The sequence below is a fragment of the Protopterus annectens genome, chromosome 12.part0 (assembly GCF_019279795.1).
Source record: "Protopterus annectens isolate FY-2018-M chromosome 12.part0, PAN1.0, whole genome shotgun sequence".
NCBI classification, from domain to species: Eukaryota; Metazoa; Chordata; order Ceratodontiformes; family Protopteridae; genus Protopterus; species Protopterus annectens.
Window position 1 is genome coordinate 119,564,044 of NC_056746.1, and position 22,927 is coordinate 119,586,970.

General features: G+C 43.0%; 1 protein-coding gene across 1 annotated transcript in view; it reads left to right on the plus strand.

Annotated features, from left to right (window-relative positions):
* The window catches only part of NUBP1 (nucleotide binding protein 1), an 858,175-nt gene that overhangs the window by 421,123 nt on the left and 414,125 nt on the right, over positions 1-22,927 (plus strand). The window contains exon 7 of the mRNA XM_044089138.1: positions 1,864-2,018. Coding sequence (XP_043945073.1) covers positions 1,864-2,018 — 155 coding nt within the window. The remainder of the gene's footprint in view (positions 1-1,863; positions 2,019-22,927) is intronic.

The window sequence follows — 22,927 nt, forward strand, 5'->3', positions numbered from 1 at the left end:
AGCTGTCCTAGTAGGATTTTCCTGACATTTACTCAGTTGCCTGCTACAGCAAAAGCCATGATTCGCAGAGACTTACAAAGCATCAAAGGGATCTCATTGTTGAAAGGCATCAGTCAGGAGAAGGGTACAAAAAATCTGCGCAGCATTGGATATACCATGGAACACAGTGAAGACAGTCATCAAAAAGTGGATAAAATATGGGACAACAGTGACGTTGCAAAGAACTGGATGTCCCACCAAAATTGATGAAAAGACAAGACAAAAACTGGTCAGGGAGGCTGCCAAGAGACCTACAGCAACACTGAAGGAGCTGCAGGAATTTCTGGAAAGTACTGGTTGTGTACTACATGTGACAGCAATCTCCTGTATTCTCCATATGTCTGGACTATAGGGTGGGGTTGCAAGACGGAAGCCTTTACTTACACAGAAAAACATCCAGACCTGGCTAAAATTTGCAGTACAATACATCAGGTCTTCCAAAAGCATGTGAGAAAATGTGTTATGGTCTGATGAAAAACAACACTTCGCATCACCAAAAGAACACCATCAACATGGTGAAGCATGGTGGTGGCAGTATCATGCTTTGGGGTTGCTTTTCTTCAGCTGGAACCGGGGCTTTAATCAAGGTGGAGGGAATTATGGAACAGTTCCAAATACCAGTCACTTTTGGCCCAAAACCTTCAGGCGTCTGGTAGAAAGCTGAAGATGAAGTGGAATTTCACCTTTCAACATGACAGTGATTCCAAACATATATCCAAATCAACAAAAGAATGGCTTCACCAAAAGAAAATTTAAGTTTTTGAATGGCCCAGCCAGAGCCCAGACCTTAAGCCAATAGAAAATCTGTAGGGTGACCTGAAGAGGCCTGTGCACAAGAGATGCCGTCCCAATCTGACAGATTTGGAGCGCTTTTGCAAGGAAGAGTGGGCAAATATTGTCAAGTTAAGACGTGCCATGCTTATAGACTCCTACCCAAGAAGACTGAATGCTGTAATTAAATCAAAAGGTTCTTCAACAAAGTATTAGTTTAAGGGTGTGCACACTTATGCAACCAGCTTATTGTACATTTTTTTATTTTTTATATTTTGTCCCCTAACAGATTTGTTTTTCCATTGATTTGTACAGGTTATAGGTCACATTAAAGGTGGGAAAAGTATTGAAATGATTTATTGTGGTCTCATTTTTTTTTATATCACAAAAACCTGGCATTTTAACAGGGGTGTGTACACTTTTTATATCCACTGTATGATTATTTACAAAATTCCAGATAGCTGGGCTGGCAGTGTCACACTGTGTATACCTTTCCTCCTCAAATAGGATTTAGACCTCCCTCTTTTCAGATTTTTCTGGGAGAGCTGAGTTTCTAGAATTAGAATGTGGGTCTTGGGAGGCTTCTTTTTGCATTCACCAGCCTTTGGCTTGAGAGCAAACTCTGGAAAGTTCTGATTCTTGCTTGCCTGAAACTGAAACTGACTGATGTCACCTTTATACTGGTAATGTGCCAACGCCTCTGGAATGTCAAGTCAGTCTGGCTAGGGCAGGGCACACAGCTCTGGAACTGTGACCGATTACTGACTACAGCAAAGATACGTACAGCCAAGACTGCAACAGTGGCCTTACTCGAACATCTACTGTTCCCAACACAACTGTACTTTCTAGTAAAGTAGAATTCAGGATACAAATGTAGGGGAAGAGAACTAAGTTTAATATGAATTTGATTATATGGGTAGGTACTTCATCCCACCTAGTCTGCCCTATACGTGTTATATGAAATGGTCCTCGTCTGCCTTAACTTTCTATGTTTATGTGAAGTGCGAACGAAGAATAAAGGACCTAATGGCACTTTGATCTGTTTATGTTTAGGGATGATTAAGCAGTTTCTCCGCGATGTAGACTGGGGTGAAGTTGATTACCTGATTGTTGACACTCCTCCTGGTACGTCTGATGAGCACCTTTCCATAGTGCAGTACCTCAGTGCAGCAGGAATTGATGGAGCCGTGCTGATCACTACCCCACAGGTGAGGAATTGTAGCAGTGCTGTGCCTGAAATATTTCCTATTCACACTACTTTGTGCAGAATGTAATGTAGTGCTGCCCAAATTTGTTTGCGTTTTCACAATTTTCATTTGTTTTTATTTAGCAGGAGTTAAGTAAAGGTGCTTTACCTAAAAATAATGCGTCATCTGTAATGGTACATAGCTCAAACTAAAACTTAATTGACACTGTACATGGAAATGCTCTCTGAGAGTGTAACTGGAGGCCTTCTTCGGTGGATCACTATTGGTATTTTTATTTTTCTTATCCCCATGTCTGTGGATGTCTTGTAATGTATAGGCCCTGCACTTAGAGGCATGCCCACTGCCTATCAGGATATGCCATGTTCCTCTCTAGTTAGACAGGCACACGTAGCATCAAACATTGCTGCTTCTTTGTGCCACTTCTGCAGTTCAGATCTGGGTTTTAACATTTAGTGAACTAAAGTTCTTGTGTCCACAGGCTAAGATGTGCAGGAGATCCAAGTATTTGTGCAGCTGATGGATCATCTGATCGGGAATTAGACTGACACTGCTTGTAGCTGTTAGAAAGATATTGTGATGTCAGTCCTGCAGAAAATGCCATAGTTTCAACCTTGTAGGTGGTATAGAGACAATATTAGTCACGTTTTACAGCCAAGTTGGAGATTTTCCTCAGTGAGAATCTGTAGGAGACTGAACAGTGAAATCTCAGGCATGAGCTGGATACTGGAGAAGGTGAGTGACAAGACTGGGCATTTTTTTAATTCTGTACCTGTGCAACCCAGTGAAAATGAAGATTCTGCCCCCCCCCCCCCACACACACACACACACACAAACACACAATGCACCGTTTGTGAACTAGTGGCAGACTGACCTCCCCATCTTTGTTGGGTGACATAATTAAGGGGGCAACTTCAAAGGGGATTTCTAAACTTTTACATTTCAGAGGAAGTTAATGACAACTCCTCCATGTTTGCATATCTTGAGTAGGCTAGCAGCTGGTTAGCCGAAGTTCCATGGTTCCAGCCATTGTTGAATACAGGCCTGACAGGTTTGAGGACTCTCCTCCCATCACATCCCTCCAAGTCCAGTTAGGCCAGTTGGCTTGATTTGAGTAGACATGCACATTTCCCATTCCCGAGGGGCTTGTGGTCCCACTGGCAGTGTATGATGCCTGTGCTTGTGTATTTCATCCCATTCTGGACTTCAGCAACCTCAACTGGTATGTCAAGTTCTGGATGACAAATGCCTAGGGTTTAATCTGAATGGCTTCACAGGGCATGATAAACTCCTTCTGGAACATTATTATTTGGAAACTGTACAGGAATTGCCTTTGGCTTCAATTTTGTTTTCACTCTGTGAGCACTACACTTTCCATGTTGGGTGCTGCTGTTAATTTCGTCATCTTCTATGTGTTTAATGATATTCTGTCTGTTGTGGCAGAAGCTTTGAAGGACTCCTGTTATTTTTGTACATTGCTGATGCTTTCAATACCTTTTTTATTGAAACCGTCCGATCTCTAGCAAACTCCTTACCACCTGCTAGCTGAAGTCTCCCATCCTCCTTAGCTAGCTTACCTCCTACCTTTCATTTAAAACCATTTCCTACATCCTTCATCTACACTCTACTTTACAAACTAAAACCATGTACACCCTCAGCTGATCTACTTCCAGCTGCATACCTGCAAACTGCAGCAAAAGTACTTGCCTATCCCATTTCCATCCTAATTAATAGAACCATTACTGAAGACTCCATCCCATCTCTCTGGAAAATCTCCCACATTATCCCACTTCACAAGGGGGTTAACTCAACCGAAATCTCTAAATTTCACCCCATAGCCTTACTCTATCCTTTAGCTAAAATCATGGAAAAATGCATCCACCAGCAACTACTTTGAACACCTTCTCCAAAATAACCTACTAGCTGACTGTCAGCATGGCTTTAGGCCTTTCCATAGTACTACCACTGCTCTTGTATCCTTTTCTGACTGCATTAACAAATATCATAATAACAACATGCTTTCCTCTGCACTCTTTATTGACCTCTCTAAAGCCTTCAATATGGTTCATAGGTAGGTACTAGGGTATCTGCCCGAAGGCATTTATAAGCCTAGCCGGAATGTGTTGGCTTTCGCCGCCCCCTTAGATTAGTTCCCTGTGCCTCTGTCCAGCAGAGCCATTGAAGTGATCCCCGAGGTAAACTTTCTGTTTCCCATCCACTCGTCAAGGTTTCTCTTGAAGAGGGTTAGCGAGGAGCTCTGCCTAATGTAGATTGGAATCTTGTTCCAGAGCATGGGAAGTCTCTGGGACAGGAATCTATCCCAACACATCCTATTTATTGTTGTGGTGAGGTTTAGATCCCTGGAGCGTGTGGCTCGAGGGGATATGGTTTTCTTTAGGGTGGAGCATGTCCATCAATTCTGGGTTGGACATGGCCTTGTATGTCAGGCAGAGATCACCTCTGAGTAGGCAGTATGCAACCGAGTACAGCTGGAGTTTCTTCAGTCGAGCTGCATAGGGCATCTGCTTGAGGCCACTAATCCTCTTGGTGAGGTACTTCTGTGGTCTTTCCAGGTGTTGCAGGTGTCTTGTAAGGTACATCCCAAATGGGGCATTGTACTCTATGATAGGTCTGATGGGTGATGCATAGAGGGGCCCAATGACCTCTTTCGATCTGGACGCAAACCCTTTTGTGATAAGGTGGGCCACATAGAAGGATTTTTTAACCACTTTGGCAATGTGATTATCAAAGGAGAGGTTGCTATCTACTTGGGTCCCCAGATCCATCAGATACTTCTAAACATGCTCAAATTACTCTCTTGACACACAGGCATTACAATGGTTCAAGTTCTACTTAGAAAATAGACAACAAGCTGTCCTTTGGGACAACATCCTCACATCTCCCTATTACCCTTGGTGTCCCTATCCTGGTCTATCCACACATCGCCCTGTTACCCTTGGTGTCCCTATCCTGGCTTATCCACACATCTCTCTATTACCCTTGGTGTCCCTATAATGGCCTATCCACACATCTCCCTATTAACCTTGGTGTCCCTATCCTGGCCTATCCACACATTGCCCTGTTACCCTTGGTGTCCCTATCCTGGCTTATCCACACATCTCTCTGTTACCCTTGGTGTCCCTGTAATGGCCTATCCACACATCTCCCTATTACCCTTGGTGTCCCTATCCCGGCCTATCCTCACCTCTCCCTATTACCCTTAGTATCCCTATCCTGGCCTGTCCTCACATCTCCCTATTACCCTTGGTGTCCCTATCCTGGCCTGTCCACACATCTCCCTGTTACCCTTGGTGTCCCTATCCTGGCCTGTCCTCACATCTCCCTATTACCCTTAGTATCCCTATCCTGGCCTGTCCTCACGTTTCCCTATTACCCTTGGTGTCCCTATCCTGGCCTATCCACACATCTCCCTGTTACCCTTGGTGTCCTTATCCTGGCCTATCCACACATCTCCCTGTTACCCTTGGTGTCCCTATCCTGGCCTATCCACACATCTCCCTATTACCCGTGGTGTCCCTATCCTCACATCTCCCTATTACCCTTGGTGTCCCTGTCCTGGCCTATCCACACATCTCCCTGTTACCCTTGGTGTCCCTCACGACTCTATCCTGGGACCTCTCCAATTCTCTGTATTCATTAACGATCTAAATGTAAATCTTCCTCATACTACCTGCATACAATATGCAGACGACTCCACATTAATTTGTGCCATCTCTTTTTCAGCTGAACTCCAATCCATCACCCAAAAAGTATTTAACTTGGTAGAAAACTGGTTCCTACAACGCTGCCTCCTCCTAACCCCCCCAAAAACTAAACTATTGCTATTCACTCCAATACTAAAGTCTTCCCCAATAGATCTCACAGTTATATCCAACAATGGGACTGTCATATCACCTGACCCAACCACCAAACTTTTGGGTATAATAATTGACCACAACCTTAACTTTGACTCGCATATTAACTCAACTATTAAATCAGTAAACAGAAAACTTGGTTCCCTTTACCGGATAAAACTTTTCCTTACCCCTGTAGCCAGATCTACCATTGCCCACACCCATCTGATCTCTACCCTCCTCTATGCCTACCCCATTTATACTAATCTTTCCAAAAGCGACCATAACAAACTGGCAACCTCCTATAACAACATTGCCAGATTTGCCACTGGCTCCCCATTTAGAACCCACCATTGTCAAAATCTTAAACAGCTAGGATGGCTAGAACTGCAAAACCAGCTAGAATTTCAACAACTTACTATCACCCATAAGATTTTGTATCATCCCAGTAATACCCTAATACTCTGTAGCCTTATCACCCCTACAAAAATCTTACAAGCCTTCGCTCAGCAGATAAATTACTAGTTACCATCCAGAAGTCCTTCAACAAAGCAGGTGATTCTCTTTTCTCTAATTCAGTGGGGAAAACCTGGAACAGGCTTCCCAGTGAACTATCACCACTTTCATCATTAGCACTTTTCAAAAAGCAACTAAGGATACTGTTAAAACCCAATGGGTACGCCCATGTACTAACCCAGACTAATCACTCCCCCAGCACGACTACTGCGCCTGTAACCCAGACTAATCACTCCCCCAGCACAATTACTGCGTCTGTAACCCAGACTAGTCACTCCCCCAGCACGACTACTGCGTCTGTAACCCAGACTAGTCACTCCCCCAGCACGACTACTGCATCTCTAACCCAGACTAATCACTCCCCCAGCACGACTACTGCATCTGTAACCCAGACTAGTCACTCCCCCAGCACGACTACTGCGTCTCTAACCCAGACTAATCACTCCCCCAGCACGACTACTGCGTCTGTAACCCAGACTAGTCACTCCCCCAGCACGACTACTGCGTCTCTAACCCAGACTAATCACTCCCCCAGCACGACTACTGCATCTCTAACCCAGACTAGTCACTCCCTCAGCACAACTACTGCGTCTGTATCAAAAACACAAACAATATAAATATATATCTAAAGAAAACCGAGTGGGATTAGTAGGCTTCCTTAACTCTGATTCTAGTCAAGTCCTGTCAGCACGTTCTTCCACTATACATATATTCCAACGTTTGTCATTTTGAGTGTAATACTTCGAAACAACCTTAATAATAGTTTGAATCTGTTATTTTTTCCTAGTCTTCAACATGTTGAATGACAAACCCTTTACCATGTAAATATGCTTCTAGTAGTAGTGCATTGTTTTACTAAACTGTGTAGTCAAGTTCTTGATGTTAATCTCTATCAACAATGTATTTTATTTTTATTTTTTGATTTTTATTAGCTTAATTGGAGCTCATCTCCCCAGGCCTCTACTGAAAATGGACATATATCCAGTTGGCCTAGCCTGGTCAACAAATGTAAAATAAAAATAAACAAATACATGAACAGGTAGCTTCTGATGGCTCATGTTGTGGGACTCCCTAGTGGTGACCCGTGCCTGGACCCTCTTGTGATTATAGGCCTCAAAGGTTACTGACATCTCTTAGATATCAAAATAGGTCCTTCATAGGAACAAAGTTAGACCTCTTCAGTGCCAGTCATTTCTGCATTTCTGCAATCGGAAGGCCCATACGGTCTTGGATTTTGTGTCCTGCGTGAATGAGCAGAGGTGGGTAGAAGTCCAGTCTTCTGCCTCTCCTGGAACTTGTGGAGATGACCATCTTCACAGTAATGTTCACATGTCTTCAGGTGAAAACTTGGACTGGAAAGTCAGATGTCAGTATTTGCTGAATGGTCACAAACTCATGAACCTACCAGTTAAATGCCACTTGGCTGTAGAATAGTTCAATCGGTCACAGTGGTCCTTATTTTTTCAGCTGTGCCCAATCATGGAATTTTTTGTAATGCACACTTTGCTGATGTATTTTGAAGCACACATGGTCTCATCCCTTTTTAAGGTCAAGTGAAACAGATGTCATTTTAACCTTCCCCCTCTTCATGGTGTACATTAACATTTACTGTGGTTCACATCTTGGGGGAAGTGAATTTACTGACAAGATCCTCATATCGCAGCTACACTCCTCCTTATCTGCAGTGTGTCATAGATGGGGGTACTGTCTGAACAAAATCTTCCAGAAGAGAGGCACCTGGGCAGGTGAGCCATTCTCCTTTGGGGAAATACATTTCTGCCCCATTGCAGTAGCAGGGCAGGCAGAAGCTACTTAGTGGGACATTCCCCATAAACTAGTAGGGGTGGATGATTTCATTCCTTTGAACAAAGATAACAGTAGAAAGACCAACTCAGTCTCATCCCTCTTGTTGATTTGTGGCCAAGGAGTTTGTCATATCAGGTTTTCAGATTCTTGATCCTTTCTAATTCAAGCCAGAGAGATTTCTGCTTATCAGACATATATTGCCAAATGGAAGAAGTTCTTCATTGCTGCGGAAGTGTATTCCACTCTACTCTGTAAGCTTGTCTGTCTTTCACCTTTATATTCCACTCTACATATCTCCTTTACGGTTGGCTTTCACCTATATATGCCTCTCTACATATTTCTGTGTGCTTATGGTTGGCTTTCAACTATAGATTCCCCTCTACTTGTCTCTGCATGCTTATGCGTGGCTTTCACCTATATGTACCACTCTACTTATCTCTGTGTGCTTATGCGTGGCATTCACCTATATGTACCACTCTTCTTGTCTCTGTGCACTTATGGGTGGTTCTCACCTTTATGACCTGGGCCTTGTGTTGGTGCAATGACAACTGTTTTATTTAAACACAGCCCTGTGGGGTGACAGAGCTGTGCCATAGAAGAGGCTTCTCAAACATTTTAAGATAGTTCTTTAGTTTTTCCTCATACTTTGCAGGTGTGTTTTAGACTTGAACTTCAGTAGTTACAAACTTTGTAAGCCTGCATTTCAACCATTTAGCTTTGTAGCTCTAAAGGTCATATCACAGCAGAAGGCTTTTTTTCTGGTGGCTGTTGCTGTTTGTCGCTTAGGACTATGTTTCCTGGTAAAAGTGGATTGGAAGTTGTACCTTAACCAGGTTCTTCATCTTTTTCTGATTGTGGTCTTTCTTACTACAGAATTTGGTAGGATGGGGAAGATGTCCTTACCGTTGATGTTCACTGGCAGCTGGAAGTAAACGTGCATTTGGCAGAAGTTAAGCAGTATATTATCTGATGTTGTCTGTTTTTGTTTTAGTCCGTCTTTGTGTTGTCGCAGTATATTATCTGACTTTGTCTGTTTTTGTCTGAGTCCGTCTTTGTGTTGTCGCAGTATATTATCTGATGTCTGTTTTTGTCAGTCTGTCTTTGTGTTGTCGCAGTATATTATCTGACTTTGCTTGTTTTTGTCTGAGTCAGTCTTTGTGTTGTCGCAGTATATTATCTGACATCTGTTTTTGTCTGAGTCAGTCTTTGTGTTATTGCAGTACATTATCTGATGATGTCTGTTTTTGTCCGAGTCCGTCTTTGTGTTGTCGCAGTATATTATCTGACGATGTCTGTTTTTGTCCGAGTCCGTCTTTGTGTTGTCGCAGTATATTATCTGATGTCTGTTTTTGTCTGAGTCAGTCTTTGTGTTGTCGCAGTATATTATCTGACGTCTGTTTTTGTCTGAGTCCGTCTTTGTGTTGTCGCAGTATATTATCTGATGTCTATTTTTGTCTGAGCCCGTCTTTTTGTTGTCGCAGTATATTATCTGATGTCTATTTTTGTCTGAGCCCGTCTTTTTGTTGTCGCAGTATATTATCTGACGTCTGTTTTTGTCTGAGTCCGTCTTTGTGTTGTCACAGTATATTATCTGATGTCTGTTTTTGTCTGAGTCCGTCTTTGTGTTGTTGCAGTATATTATCTGACATTGTCTGTTTTTGTCTGAGTCCGTCTTTGTGTTGTCGCAGTATATTATCTGATGATGTCTGTTTTTGTCTGAGTCAGTCTTTGTGTTGTCGCAGTATATTATCTGACTTTGCTTGTTTTTGTCTGAGTCAGTCTTTGTGTTGTCACAGTATATTATCTGACGTCTGTTTTTGTCTGAGTCCGTCTTTGTGTTGTCGCAGTATATTATCTGATTATGTCTGTTTTTGTCTGAGTCAGTCTTTGTGTTGTCGCAGTATATTATCTGATGATGTCTGTTTTTGTCTAAGTCCATCTTTGTGTTGTTGCAGTATATTATCTGACATTGTCTGTTTTTGCCTGAGTCAGTCTTTGTGTTGTCGCAGTATATTATCTGACGTCTATTTTTGACTGAGTCCGTCTTTGTGTTGTCGCAGTATATTACCTGATGTTGTCTGTTTTTGCCTGAGTCAGTCTTTGTGTTGTCGCAGTATATTATCTGACTTTGTCTGTTTTTGTCTGAGTCCGTCTTTGTGTTGTCACAGTATATTATCTGACGTCTGTTTTTGTCTGAGTCAGTCTTTGTCTTGTCGCAGTATATTATCTGATGATGTCTGTTTTTGTCTGAGTCCGTCTTTGTGTTATCGCAGTATATTATCTGATGATGTCTGTTTTTGTCTGAGTCCGTCTTTGTGTTGTCGCAGTATATTATCTGATGATGTCTGTTTTTGTCTGAGTCCGTTTTTGTGTTGTCGCAGTATATTATCTGATTATGTCTATTTTTGTCTGAGTTCGTCTTTGTGTTGTCACAGTATATTATCTGACTTTGTTTTTGTCTGAGTCCGTCTTTGTGTTGTCACAGTATATTATCTGACGTCTGTTTTTGTCTGAGTCAGTCTTTGTCTTGTCGCAGTATATTATCTGATGATGTCTGTTTTTGTCTGAGTCCGTCTTTGTGTTGTCGCAGTATATTATCTGATGTCTGTTTTTGTCTGAGTCCGTCTTTGTGTTGTTGCAGTATATTATCTGATGATGTCTGTTTTTGTCTGAGTCCGTCTTTGTGTTATCGCAGTATATTATCTGATGATGTCTGTTTTTGTCTGAGTCCGTCTTTGTGTTATCGCAGTATATTATCTGATGATGTCTGTTTTTGTCTGAGTCCGTCTTTGTGTTGTCGCAGTATATTATCTGATGATGTCTGTTTTTGTCTGAGTCCGTTTTTGTGTTGTCGCAGTATATTATCTGATTATGTCTATTTTTGTCTGAGTTCGTCTTTGTGTTGTTGCAGTATATTATCTGATGATGTCTGTTTTTGTCTGAGTCCATCTTTGTGTTGTCGCAGTATATTATCTGACGTTGTCTGTTTTTGTCTGAGTCAGTCTTTGTGTTGTCGCAGTTTATTATCTCATGTTGTCTGTTTTTGTCTGAGTCCGTCTTTGTGTTGTCGCAGTATATTATCTGACGTCTGTTTTTGTCTGAGTCAGTCTTTGTGTTGTCGCACTATATTATCTGACGTCTGTTTTTGTCTGAGTCCGTCTTTGTGTTGTCGCAGTATATTATCTGATGTCTGTTTTTGTCTGAGTCAGTCTTTGTGTTGTCGCAGTATATTATCTGATGATGTCTGTTTTTGTCTGAGTCCGTCTTTGTGTTGTCGCAGTATATTATCTGATGATGTCTGTTTTTGTCTGAGTCCGTCTTTGTGTTGTCGCAGTATATTATCTGATGTCTGTTTTTGTCTGAGTCAGTCTTTGTGTTGTCGCAGTATATTATCTGATGATGTCTGTTTTTGTCTGAGTCCGTCTTTGTGTTGTCACAGTATATTATCTGATGATGTCTGTTTTTGTCTGAGTCCGTCTTTGTGTTGTCGCAGTATATTATCTGATGATGTCTGTTTTTGTCTGAGTCCGTCTTTGTGTTGTCGCAGTATATTATCTGATTATGTCTATTTTTGTCTGAGTCCGTCTTTGTGTTGTCGCAGTATATTATCTGATGATGTCTGTTTTTGTCTAAGTCCGTCTTTGTGTTGTTGCAGTATATTATCTGACATTGTCTGTTTTTGCCTGAGTCAGTCTTTGTGTTGTCGCAGTATATTATCTGACGTCTGTTTTTGTCTTGAGTCCATCTTTGTGTTGTTGCAGTATATTACCTGATTTTGTCTGTTTTTGTCTGAGTCCGTCTTTGTCTTGTCGCAGTATATTATCTGATGATGTCTGTTTTTGTCTGAGTCCGTCTTTGTGTTGTCACAGTATATTATCTGACGTCTGTTTTTGTCTGAGTCAGTCTTTGTCTTGTCGCAGTATATTATCTGATGATGTCTGTTTTTGTCTGAGTCAGTCTTTGTCTTGTCGCAGTATATTATCTGATGATGTCTGTTTTTGTCTGAGTCAGTCTTTGTGTTGTCGCACTATATTATCTGACGTCTGTTTTTGTCTGAGTCCGTCTTTGTGTTGTCACTGTATATTATTTGATGTCTGTTTTTGTCTGAGTCCGTCTTTTTGTTGTTGCAGTATATTATCTGACGTCTATTTTTGTCTGAGTCAGTCTTTGTGTTGTCGCAGTATATTATCTGATGATGTCTGTTTTTGTCTGAGTCCGTCTTTGTGTTATCGCAGTATATTATCTGATGATGTCTGTTTTTGTCTGAGTCCGTCTTTGTGTTGTCGCAGTATATAATCTGATGTTGTCTGTTTTTGTCTGAGTCAGTCTTTGTCTTGTCGCAGTATATTATCTGATGATGTCTGTTTTTGTCTGAGTCAGTCTTTGTGTTGTCGCACTATATTATCTGACGTCTGTTTTTGTCTGAGTCCGTCTTTGTGTTGTCACTGTATATTATTTGATGTCTGTTTTTGTCTGAGTCCGTCTTTTTGTTGTTGCAGTATATTATCTGACGTCTATTTTTGTCTGAGTCAGTCTTTGTGTTGTCGCAGTATATTATCTGATGATGTCTGTTTTTGTCTGAGTCCGTCTTTGTGTTATCGCAGTATATTATCTGATGATGTCTGTTTTTGTCTAAGTCCGTCTTTGTGTTGTCGCAGTATATTATCTGACATTGTCTTTTTTTGTCTGAGTCCGTCTTTGTGTTGTTGCAGTATATTATCTGATGATGTCTGTTTTTGTCTGAGTCCGTCTTTGTGTTATCGCAGTATATTATCTGATGATGTCTGTTTTTGTCTGAGTCCGTCTTTGTGTTGTCGCAGTATATTATCTGACATTGCTTGTTTTTGTCTGAGTCCGTCTTTGTGTTGTCGCAGTATATTATCTGATGATGTCTGTTTTTGTCTGAGTCCGTCTTTGTGTTGTCGCAGTATATTATCTGATGATGTCTGTTTTTGTCTGAGTCCGTCTTTGTGTTGTCGCAGTATATTATCTGATGATGTCTGTTTTTGTCTGAGTCCATCTTTGTGTTGTCGCAGTATATTATCTGACATTGCTTGTTTTTGTCTGAGTCCGTCTTTGTGTTGTCGCAGTATATTATCTGATGATGTCTGTTTTTGCCTGAGTCAGTCTTTGTGTTGTTGCAGTATATTACCTGATGATGTCTGTTTTTGTCTGAGTCCGTCTTTGTCTTGTCGCAGTATATTATCTGATGATGTCTGTTTTTGTCTGAGTCCGTCTTTGTGTTGTTGCAGTATATTATCTGATGATGTCTGTTTTTGTCTGAGTCCGTCTTTGTGTTATCGCAGTATATTATCTGATGATGTCTGTTTTTGTCTGAGTCCGTCTTTGTGTTGTCGCAGTATATTATCTGATGATGTCTGTTTTTGTCTGAGTCAGTCTTTGTGTTGTCGAATCTGATCATGTCTGTCTTCGGTGCCTTTTTCTGAAGCTGTGGAATCCAATGTTGATTCCTTCCCTCCCTATAATTCCGTCCTCCACTGAATTACCTTCAATTTCATTTGCCGCGTAAACTTTCATGACTTGTGTTTGAGAGTTCTGCTTTTCACATTAAGTAAAAGTGTTTCTTTTAAAAAATAATACCTATTTTGGCTCCTCCATATCCCTATTTAGTTTATCACAGTTTGTTATATAGAAGTGCTTTTTTACTGTTACAGCTTTTTTTCCTCATATAGTTTCTTCTTAGTATTAGCATAGTAGTGTGGTTACAACTTTAAGGCAGTTATTAGAGACAGGTTAGGTGTTAGGACTTGTTTCTGTGTAACTATGTTTTCAGGAAAAGTCATAGTATATAACTTCGTAAATTTTCTGAGTAGTGTTTCTTAGTGCGATTCTTCTAATGTAAGAAAAATGAGAAGGATTTAAGAAGTGCTTGGCCTGTGGACACGCAATTCCACCACAACACCTCCAGTCTGTATCTATATATTGTTTAAATTCTGTCCATCTAGACACTGACTGTGATAACTGTGCTTCTTTTGGGTCCAGGTCTATTCAAATCAGGAAAGAGAAACTTATTTTAAAATGCTTGCTTCCGTCTTAGATAGTCTCCTTCCTGTTGAACCATGTCTTCTACTCCGCAGCCAGTAAAGTAGAGAAAAGGAAGGAAAAGGACAGCGAACAGGTTGTTGGAAAAACAGAGAAGCAGAGACGTCTACAGAGAAAAGGTCTGAGAAATCCAGAAAAAGGTCTCCAGATCACACAGATCCTTCAGATGTTCTTCGTGTTTCACTGTTGCAGTCATTGCATTTCGGTAATCAGCTGGCAGGTTGCCCTCAGTCGGCCTGATTAACAAAGTCTTGGGTCCTGCGTCAGTTGCTGTCTATTCTTCCATGACGTCAGGTCGTCAGGGGTATAAAACATGCAGCCAACACCATTACATCAGTCTTTCTTGCCGTGCGGTGCCCGAAGCAGAAGTAGTTCGCAAGTGCTGGTCGGCCGACTCCTGAAATTTTCGTTTTCGATTTTCGGCTCCGAAGTCTTCAACTTAAAGCTAAGTACCCCATTGGGGAAACTTTTCTTTCTCCTTACCGATGTCAGCAAAAGTTAATAACTGCATTACTTGTGGAAAGCAAATACCTCATAAAGATTTTCATTCATACTGTATTCCTTGCCTAAGCCCTGACCACGACGTACCTTACTGTCGATTTTGTGCTTTATTTAATCAGCGCACTATCCGCGGTCATTATATTTTTGCCTCTCATTATTTCAGTTCTCGGTTTAATTATCCAGAAATGTCATCGATTAGCCATTCAACTACCAGGATTCTGAAAAAACGCAAAGATAAAGACAGAGACAGGCCATCGAGGTCCAGAACTGCCAACAACGTTTCTCTTAAGCCAATCGCCAGTACTCAGTGAGGCGCTTTCGCAGCCCCTGATACCCGCTACTTCTGATTCGCAGGCCTCTACTGAGACCCATTCAGAGTCCGGTATGCCGCGAGATGCTTCAGCTGTGGAACCCGTGGATGTCTCTACCTTGGATGGGTCCGGAGCCGCTGTGCAGTCCCTGCCTTCTGAGGGTGTATTCAGGCCTACAGACTTGCATATTAAAACAACACCTCCTTCATTACTAAGGCCTAAATCTCGATCCATGTCTAAAGAATCGACGCCCAGGCCGCATGCTCAGGCCCCTATGCCTAAAAAAATGATAAAAATGGCTGAAGATCTAATAACTTTAATCAGGGGTCGTCAACCCCCCCTCTAAGAGGCCTAGAGCTGAGCTTTATTATGAATCTTTTGATCAGGATTCTGTTTCTTCTGACTCTTCTGGTAACCTGGATTTGTCCTTACCTACTTATGAGGATTCTGATGCATAGGATTCCATTCCCTCTGCTTCCTCTCCTGAGGACTTTTCTTTTGGAGAAACTTTACATACTTTAAGGGAGCATTTCCACTGGGAAAGCCAGGAATTTTCTGATTCAAAAAAATGGCTTAGGGATTTCCTTCTACCTCAGCATAGGCCTTTGACTATACCTCTTGTACTAGACATTGTTGATGATGTTTTCTCGGAATCCAGTTTGGCCCCTGATTCCCTGCCTCCTGCTCCTAGTAAACCTGACAGATACTACAGGGTTCCTGAGTCCCACAAGTTCCTTTTCAAAAATCCTGCTGCAGATCCAGAGACTATTTCTCAGGGGCCCAAGGGCATTAAGGCTTCTACTGCTAAAAATCCTACCCCTTCTGATAGAGACCCCAGGGCGCTGGATAGATGGGGTAAAAAGGTTTATACTTCTGCAACCTTGGCAATCAGAGCTTTAAACTGCCAATTTCATATGTTAAAATATCAGCAACATGTTATTGGACTGCTTAAACAGAAAATGATGTTGATTCCTGACTGTGTGGAAAATAAAGATTTACAGGACTTAATGCATTTTGCTGAACAAGTTGGAAAACATACTTTGCAATGTGGTTTTGACTCTTTAGAGGCCACTTGCAGGGCTGCTGTTACTGGGTCTGTGCTTAGAAGGCATGCTTGGCTTAAGGAACAATCTTTGCCTGATCATGTCAAAGCTAAATTATTGGATGCTCCTTTACATCAGGACCGCCTGTTTGGCAGAAAGGCTGAAGAAGTTCTTAAAAGGATGGAAGATCAAGCTAAATCTATGCAAACTGTTAAAGTTGTTTTTGCAAGTGCAACCTCCTAGATTTAGTAGGCACTGGCCTACTAAGAATTGGTCCTTTCTGGTCCCTTCCAAGTCTTCTTAGGGCAAACCCAGGCACAGCAAAAACCCCAGGTTTCAGTCCCAGGGGACTCTCAGAACCAAGCAGTGGGGGACCTCCTCTTCCAAATCTGGAAATAACAAGACACCTCCCTTTGGTAAACAGACTCATTGACTTCCTTTAAAAAGTACCAAGAACTTATCTTTTGACTGCCCCTTTGGGGGGAAAGATTGCTCTTCATACAAAGAACTGGGAACTCATAACCCAGGACAAATGGGTTTTACATATAGTGTCCCAGGGATACAGATTTCATTTCCACATGTTGCCAACACCAAACGGGTGGCCAGACCTGCCCCCAAATCAGTGGGCAGAGGCTCAAAAACAAGTACTTTCCCTTTTAAGCATGGGGGCTATTCAACTGGTACCAGAAGAGGAAAAGGGACAAGGTTTCTACTCCAGACTTTTTACTCTGAAGATGCCTTTGGATTATCTGGCGAAGCGCTTAGTTATTTGAATTGCAAGTACTTTGGATTGCAATAAACGGTTAACTGCACTGGTTTCGGTAATTGTTTTTTTATTATTTTTCTAAGTATTCAAATATACCCATACCTGGATGATTGTCTAATTCAGACAGAAAGCCAGGGCATACTTTTAAATCATCTGGCATTTAGTAAAAAGGGTTCTAACTTGTCTGGGGTATACTATAAATGAAAAGAAATCACAACTGGTACCCTGTCAATAAATTACATTCCTGGGAGCAAGCTTGAATACAACTTCCCAGATGGCTTACCTTACACCAGAAAAGCAAATTCATTTGGTAAACTATTTCAAACAAGTGGCCACAAAAACCCTGCTATCTACAACACAAATACTGCAAGCCTTGGGGTTCATGGCCTCCTGCATTCTTTTAATTCCATATGCTAGACTGCATATGAGGAAACTACAGTGGTATCTAAAAAGCCTATGGAGTCAACATTCTCACAGCCTTGAAACAATGATTCCCATCATACCTTGCCTACACCTAGAGTTCCTCTGGTGGGCAGAGGCCTGCCACCAAAACAAGGGACTATTGTTTACACTACCCCCTGCCACCCAAACCCTAACAATAGATGCATCAGACTCTGCATGGGGTCTCACCTGACAGGGAAGTGCATTCAGGGCAAATGGAACCCAAGTCAAATGCACCTACATATTAATCGAAAAGAAATGTTAGCTGTACAGAATGCTCTGACAGCCTTCAAGGACTACATCCTTCCAGGACAACTAATGGTAAAGACAGTACAACACCACAGTTATGTGGTACATAAACAAGCAGGGGGATACACATTCCTACCCCCTCTGCAGACTAGCCATGGCATTGTGGAACACAGCCCTGAGCTACCAAGTGCACCTACAAGTTCAATTCCTGCCAGGAAACTTAAATACACTGGCAGACGGGCTAAGCAGAAATCTCATGGACCCACATGAGTGGAAACTGGAACCAAAGATTTTCAACATGCTGACAAGTGAATCGGAGAGCCCAGACATAGATCTATTTGCCTCCCCCAAGAACTACCAGTTGGACAAGTTTTGCACAAGGACTCCCCACAAACAAGCCTGGAAAGTGGATGTTCTGTCCTTCAGCTGGAAAAACCTATCGGTCTACGCCTTCTCCTCACTGCCTCTGCTCTCCAATGTCCTACTAACAGGACAAACCAAGGATGATCTTGATTGCTCCAGACTGGCTGCGCCAAAACTGGTACCCCCTGCTGCGCAGTGTGTCGCAGTTACCTCTACAGCACCTACCTCAAACCCCTTCCCTGGTGTCCCAGCAGGAGAACCAATTTCTGCACCCTCAGCTTCCAACTTTGAACCTTGCAGCCTGGCTAATCACTTAAATTCACCCTTTTCATCCCTCAGCAAACCTGTGATGGATGTCATCTTACAGGCAAGGAGACCTAGTACTATAAAATCTTATGCTGACAAATGAAAAAGATTCTGTGCCTGGAACCAATCTCAAGGGATGAGCACAGCAGTGCTCAATTTACCTCAGATTTTGCAGTACTTACCCGAGATGCTTCACAAGGGCTTGTCTTTTTCCTCCATCAAAATCCACGCCTCAGCCATTTCAGCTCATTACAACACAGAACCTCCCCTCTTCTCTCATCCTCTGCATAGCAGTACCTCAGACGGGCAAAAAACTTGAGACCACCCATGAGAGCTTGAACCCCTGCCTGGGACCTTAACTTTGTATTGGAGAAACTCACTCTACCTCCTTTTGAGCCAGCTGCTACTGCGGACTTAAAATTTCTTTCTGGAAAACAGCCTTCTTTATAGCAATCACTTCAGCTAGAAGCATATCTGAATTACAGGCCCTTATGGCAGTGGAGCCTTTCATCATTTTTCATGCAGACAAGGTGGCACTCAAGACCAATCCATCCTTCATGCCCAAGGTGGTATACAGTGTGGCTCTTAATCAGTCCATTCATTTGCCAACATTCTTTGCCAATCCACAGAACAAAGGGGAATGGATTCTGCATTCCTTAGATGTGCACAGACAAGTTAGATTCTACTTGGACAGGAGTAAACCTCGAAGACAGTCTGAACAACTGCTGATAGCATTTGCTGCAGGAGCAGAGGGAAAGGCCATTTCAAAACCAACCATTTCTAAATGGATAAGCCATTGCATTCATTTCTGCTATAAGCACCAAGGAAAAGTTATCCCCCAGGGGATCAGATCTCACTCCACCAGGGCTGCATCTACTTCTACAGCCTTTCTCAGAGGTGTTCCCACCAGGGACATACTAGAAGCTGCTACCTGGAGTTCTGTATATACTTTCACCAAACATTATCATTTGCCAATTTTCTCTAAATCCACAGCTGGCTTTGCCACTGATGTCTTGCAGGGCCTTATAGCTGGCCCTAATGCTATATAAACTCCTCCTCCCAACTATAGCTTTGGGAATCTACCTAAATGTAATGACTGCAACAGTGAAACACGAAGAGTATAGTACAGTTGTGTACACTTACCATAAATGTACATGTTCAAGTGTATTCACTGTTGCAGTCCTGGTTACCCTCCCTCCAGCCCCCTAATTTCTTCTCGCTATACCGCTACTTTCTTTTGCTATGCTTAAAAGCCTTTTTGGTGTACTTGCTTTTTGTTGGAGGTATACATTTGTGTTTTTATGATTATTTGCTCCCCATTAGGGGGGCACCTGACATCTGGGGCAAGAAAAACTGATGTAATGGCGTCGGCTGCATGTTTTATACCCCAGACGACCTGACGTCATGGAAGAAGAGACAGCAACTGACGCAGGACCCAAGACTTTGTTAATCAGGCCGACTGAGGGCAACCTGCCAGCAGATTACCCAAATGTAATGACTGGAACAGTGAATACACTCGAACATCTACATTTATGGTAAGTGTACACAACTGTACTGTCTGGCATCTAAACTTCCAAGGAAGTTGGATCCACCAGTTATCCAGATCCATTCTCCCTCTCCTCAAGCTACGTTCTCACTGGAGCTGGTGAGTCGTAGGCTCCATTCGCATGTCTCATCCTCCAGAGCTCCATTGGTAACATTGTCATTGAAATTAGCTCAGTCCAGTAGAAGACTTACTGAAATGCATGGTAGCCATATGATGAAGAAATTTTAAGGACACAAATTCAGCTGGGAGTTCTCCCAGCTCTGTCTCCATGGGATGTTCTGGGTACAAGTCCATATACCCTTCCTGTTTCCTCTTCAGTACCCAACCCACCCTTCAGATCTGGCCCCATGGGCCTGAGCCCTTATGGTACACCTCAGTCAGAGCTGACAGTTCCAGAACCTTCGGTGTCGACAACATTTCTTACTCTTTTCTATGTCAATTCTGTTGGGTCTAGATGAGTCTCAGAGCTGCAGTGCTGGTACCAGGATTCTGGAGGGAGAGTCAGCTCTGAAGTTTTCCGAGCTGTTTCTGCCACTCAGGGCCCCTGGATTCAATAGCTTGGATCCAAGGTCTTCTTCAAAGCTGACCTCTGTTGGACCAGGGAAAGTTCCTGAAGCTTTTGGATGGGGGGACATTTTGTCAGCTCAGATCATTGCATCAGCTTTTGAGGCTTTTGAGTGAGTCTTGGCTGGGCCAAGAAGTCAGGTACAACCCATGAGTTCAGAACTGTCGCATCTCCCAGTTGACACTGTGACTTATTGCTGTCCTTTTGATTGATGGGGACAGTCAGTACCCATAGCCTTGGAGGATACTTGACACACTAGTTCTCAGTCTGGTTCCAAATTGAGGACCCCCAGAGACAAGGTCCTAGAAAACATAAGTGCAAATGGAAGCATATAGACTCTTTTCCGGAGTCTGTCACTGAAGACACTTATTTGGATGAAGGTGAAGGGTCCCCTAGATCCCCCCTAGAAGATGTCACTTTTGTCGATATCCTAGAATTGATAAAATAGAAAGGGGGTGGTCCACTGAAACCTGTTTCCCTGATGAATCTGTGTTCTATAGGCCTTTGATAACTGGTTCATCTGCATCCTGGGTGGCACAGCTCACTGATGGCCTCATAGATCTTGTGGCACAGTGGTCTTGGATGGACTCTGACAGAGTGGAAACTATCCTAAATGCCAGACAGTATTTTAATGACCCAAAAGACAGGAAACATTGAACTAAGGACCACCAATAGATGGATGTGATATTAGCAGCAGCCACAAAAAAGGAACTGTCTGAGGAGAATTCTCCTGATGTCCATCAAGAATGCAACTGCAGTCATAACATATGGGTTGTCCTGCCTCAGGCAGCCCTCGGTCGGCCGGATTCCCAAAGTCTGGGTCCGGCCTCGGCTGGTGTCGCCTCCTCTCCGACATCAGAACGGCTGTAGTATAAAGGCATCGGCCGACCCCATCTTCTTCAGTCTTTCTTGCCGCGCGGTGCCCGAAGCAGAAGCAGTTTGCAAGTGCCGGTCGGTCAGCTCCTGTGTTTTCAGTACCGAAGTCATCTAAAAGCTAAGTACCCCATTGGGGAACATTTTTTCTTGCCTCAGCCGATGTCAGAACAAATTGAGAAAGTTAATAATTGTTTGTCTTGTGGTAAACAAATACCTCATAAGGACTTCCATTCTTATTGCCTACCTTGCCTGGGCCCAGACCTCGACGTCTCGGCCTGTGCTGCCTGTGCTTGCTTTAATAAGCGTACTCTCAGGCGCCGGGCAGAATTTGCCAAAGACTTTTTCGGCAAATCTTTCGCTTATATCATGCCGTCGGAACAACCGACTACTCAATCTTCCAAAAAATGAAAGGACCGGGACCGACATCCTCGGCCCGTGTCCTCCACCGATACTCCTCCTAAACCCTCCGCAAGTGCTTCGGTCCCTTCGGAAGCGGTAATTCAACCGCTCCAGGCCGACGACACAGCGTTAACTCATCCTTCGGTCTCGGAGTCTACACCGGTGCCGGTTGTTGACTTTCCCCCAGAAACCGAAGTTCTGGATCTACCCGACACCATTCCTGTGGACAAGGTTACTCCTGCATGTGGGGCAGCTAGGCCTCCTGTATCCATGTCCATCAAGGCCTTTGCACGTGCTAAGGCCGCCAGCCAGGCCAAGGCCCATCCTAAACCTACTGCCCAGGCCCCTTCTTCTGATAAACAGATCATGTCTCTTGCTGCAGATCTTATTTCTCTTATCAGGGGGTCTCAGCCTCATCCAGACAGAGGTTCTCAGCCGCCTGCATAGAAAAGACCCAGAACTGAGCAGGCCGACAACCTCTCTTCAGATGAAGCCTCTGGGGATTCTGAGCCTTCAGATACCCAAGAAGAATCCTTCCAGGCCTATGAGAACTCTGATGCTGAGGAATCAATTCCCTCTGCCTCTCCTCCAGAGGATTTTTCGTTCGGTGAAGTCCTACACTCTGAGGGAGCATTTTAAATGGCAGGGTCAGGAATTCTCTGATTCCAGAAAAAGGCTACGTACCTTCCTCAAGCTACCCCAGCACAGAACTTTAGCTATCCCTCCAGTTATGGATGTCCTGGATGATGTTTTCTCCGACTCCAGTGCTAACCCTGATTCTCTCCCTCCTGCTCCTGTCAAGCCAGACAGATATTATAGGATCCCTGACACCCACAAACATCTCTTTAAGGCCCATTCTGTGGATCTAGAAACTATTTCACAGGGCCCCAAGGGAGTGGCTACTTCCACAGCCAAGAATCCACTGCCAGCGGATAGGGAAGCTAGGTCCCTGGAGAGATGGGGTAAAAAAGTTTATACCTCTACCACCCTGGCCATGAGGTCACTTAACTGCCTTTTTCATATGTTTCAGTACCAGGATTTTTTACTGGATGATTTACAGAAAAAGCTAGCCTCTCCTGAGCCTATTGATAGAAAGGGATTGCAGGATCTAGTACATAACACTCAGCAGGTCAACAATCATTTTCTTCAGTGTGGTTATGATGCATTGGAGGCTTCATGTAGGGCAGCTATGACTGGGGCTGTTATACGTAGACATGCTTGGTTAAAAGAACAGCCACTGCCAGACCATGTTAAAGTAAAGTTACTTGATGCACCTCTGGAAAAACAGAAGCTTTTTGGTGCTAATG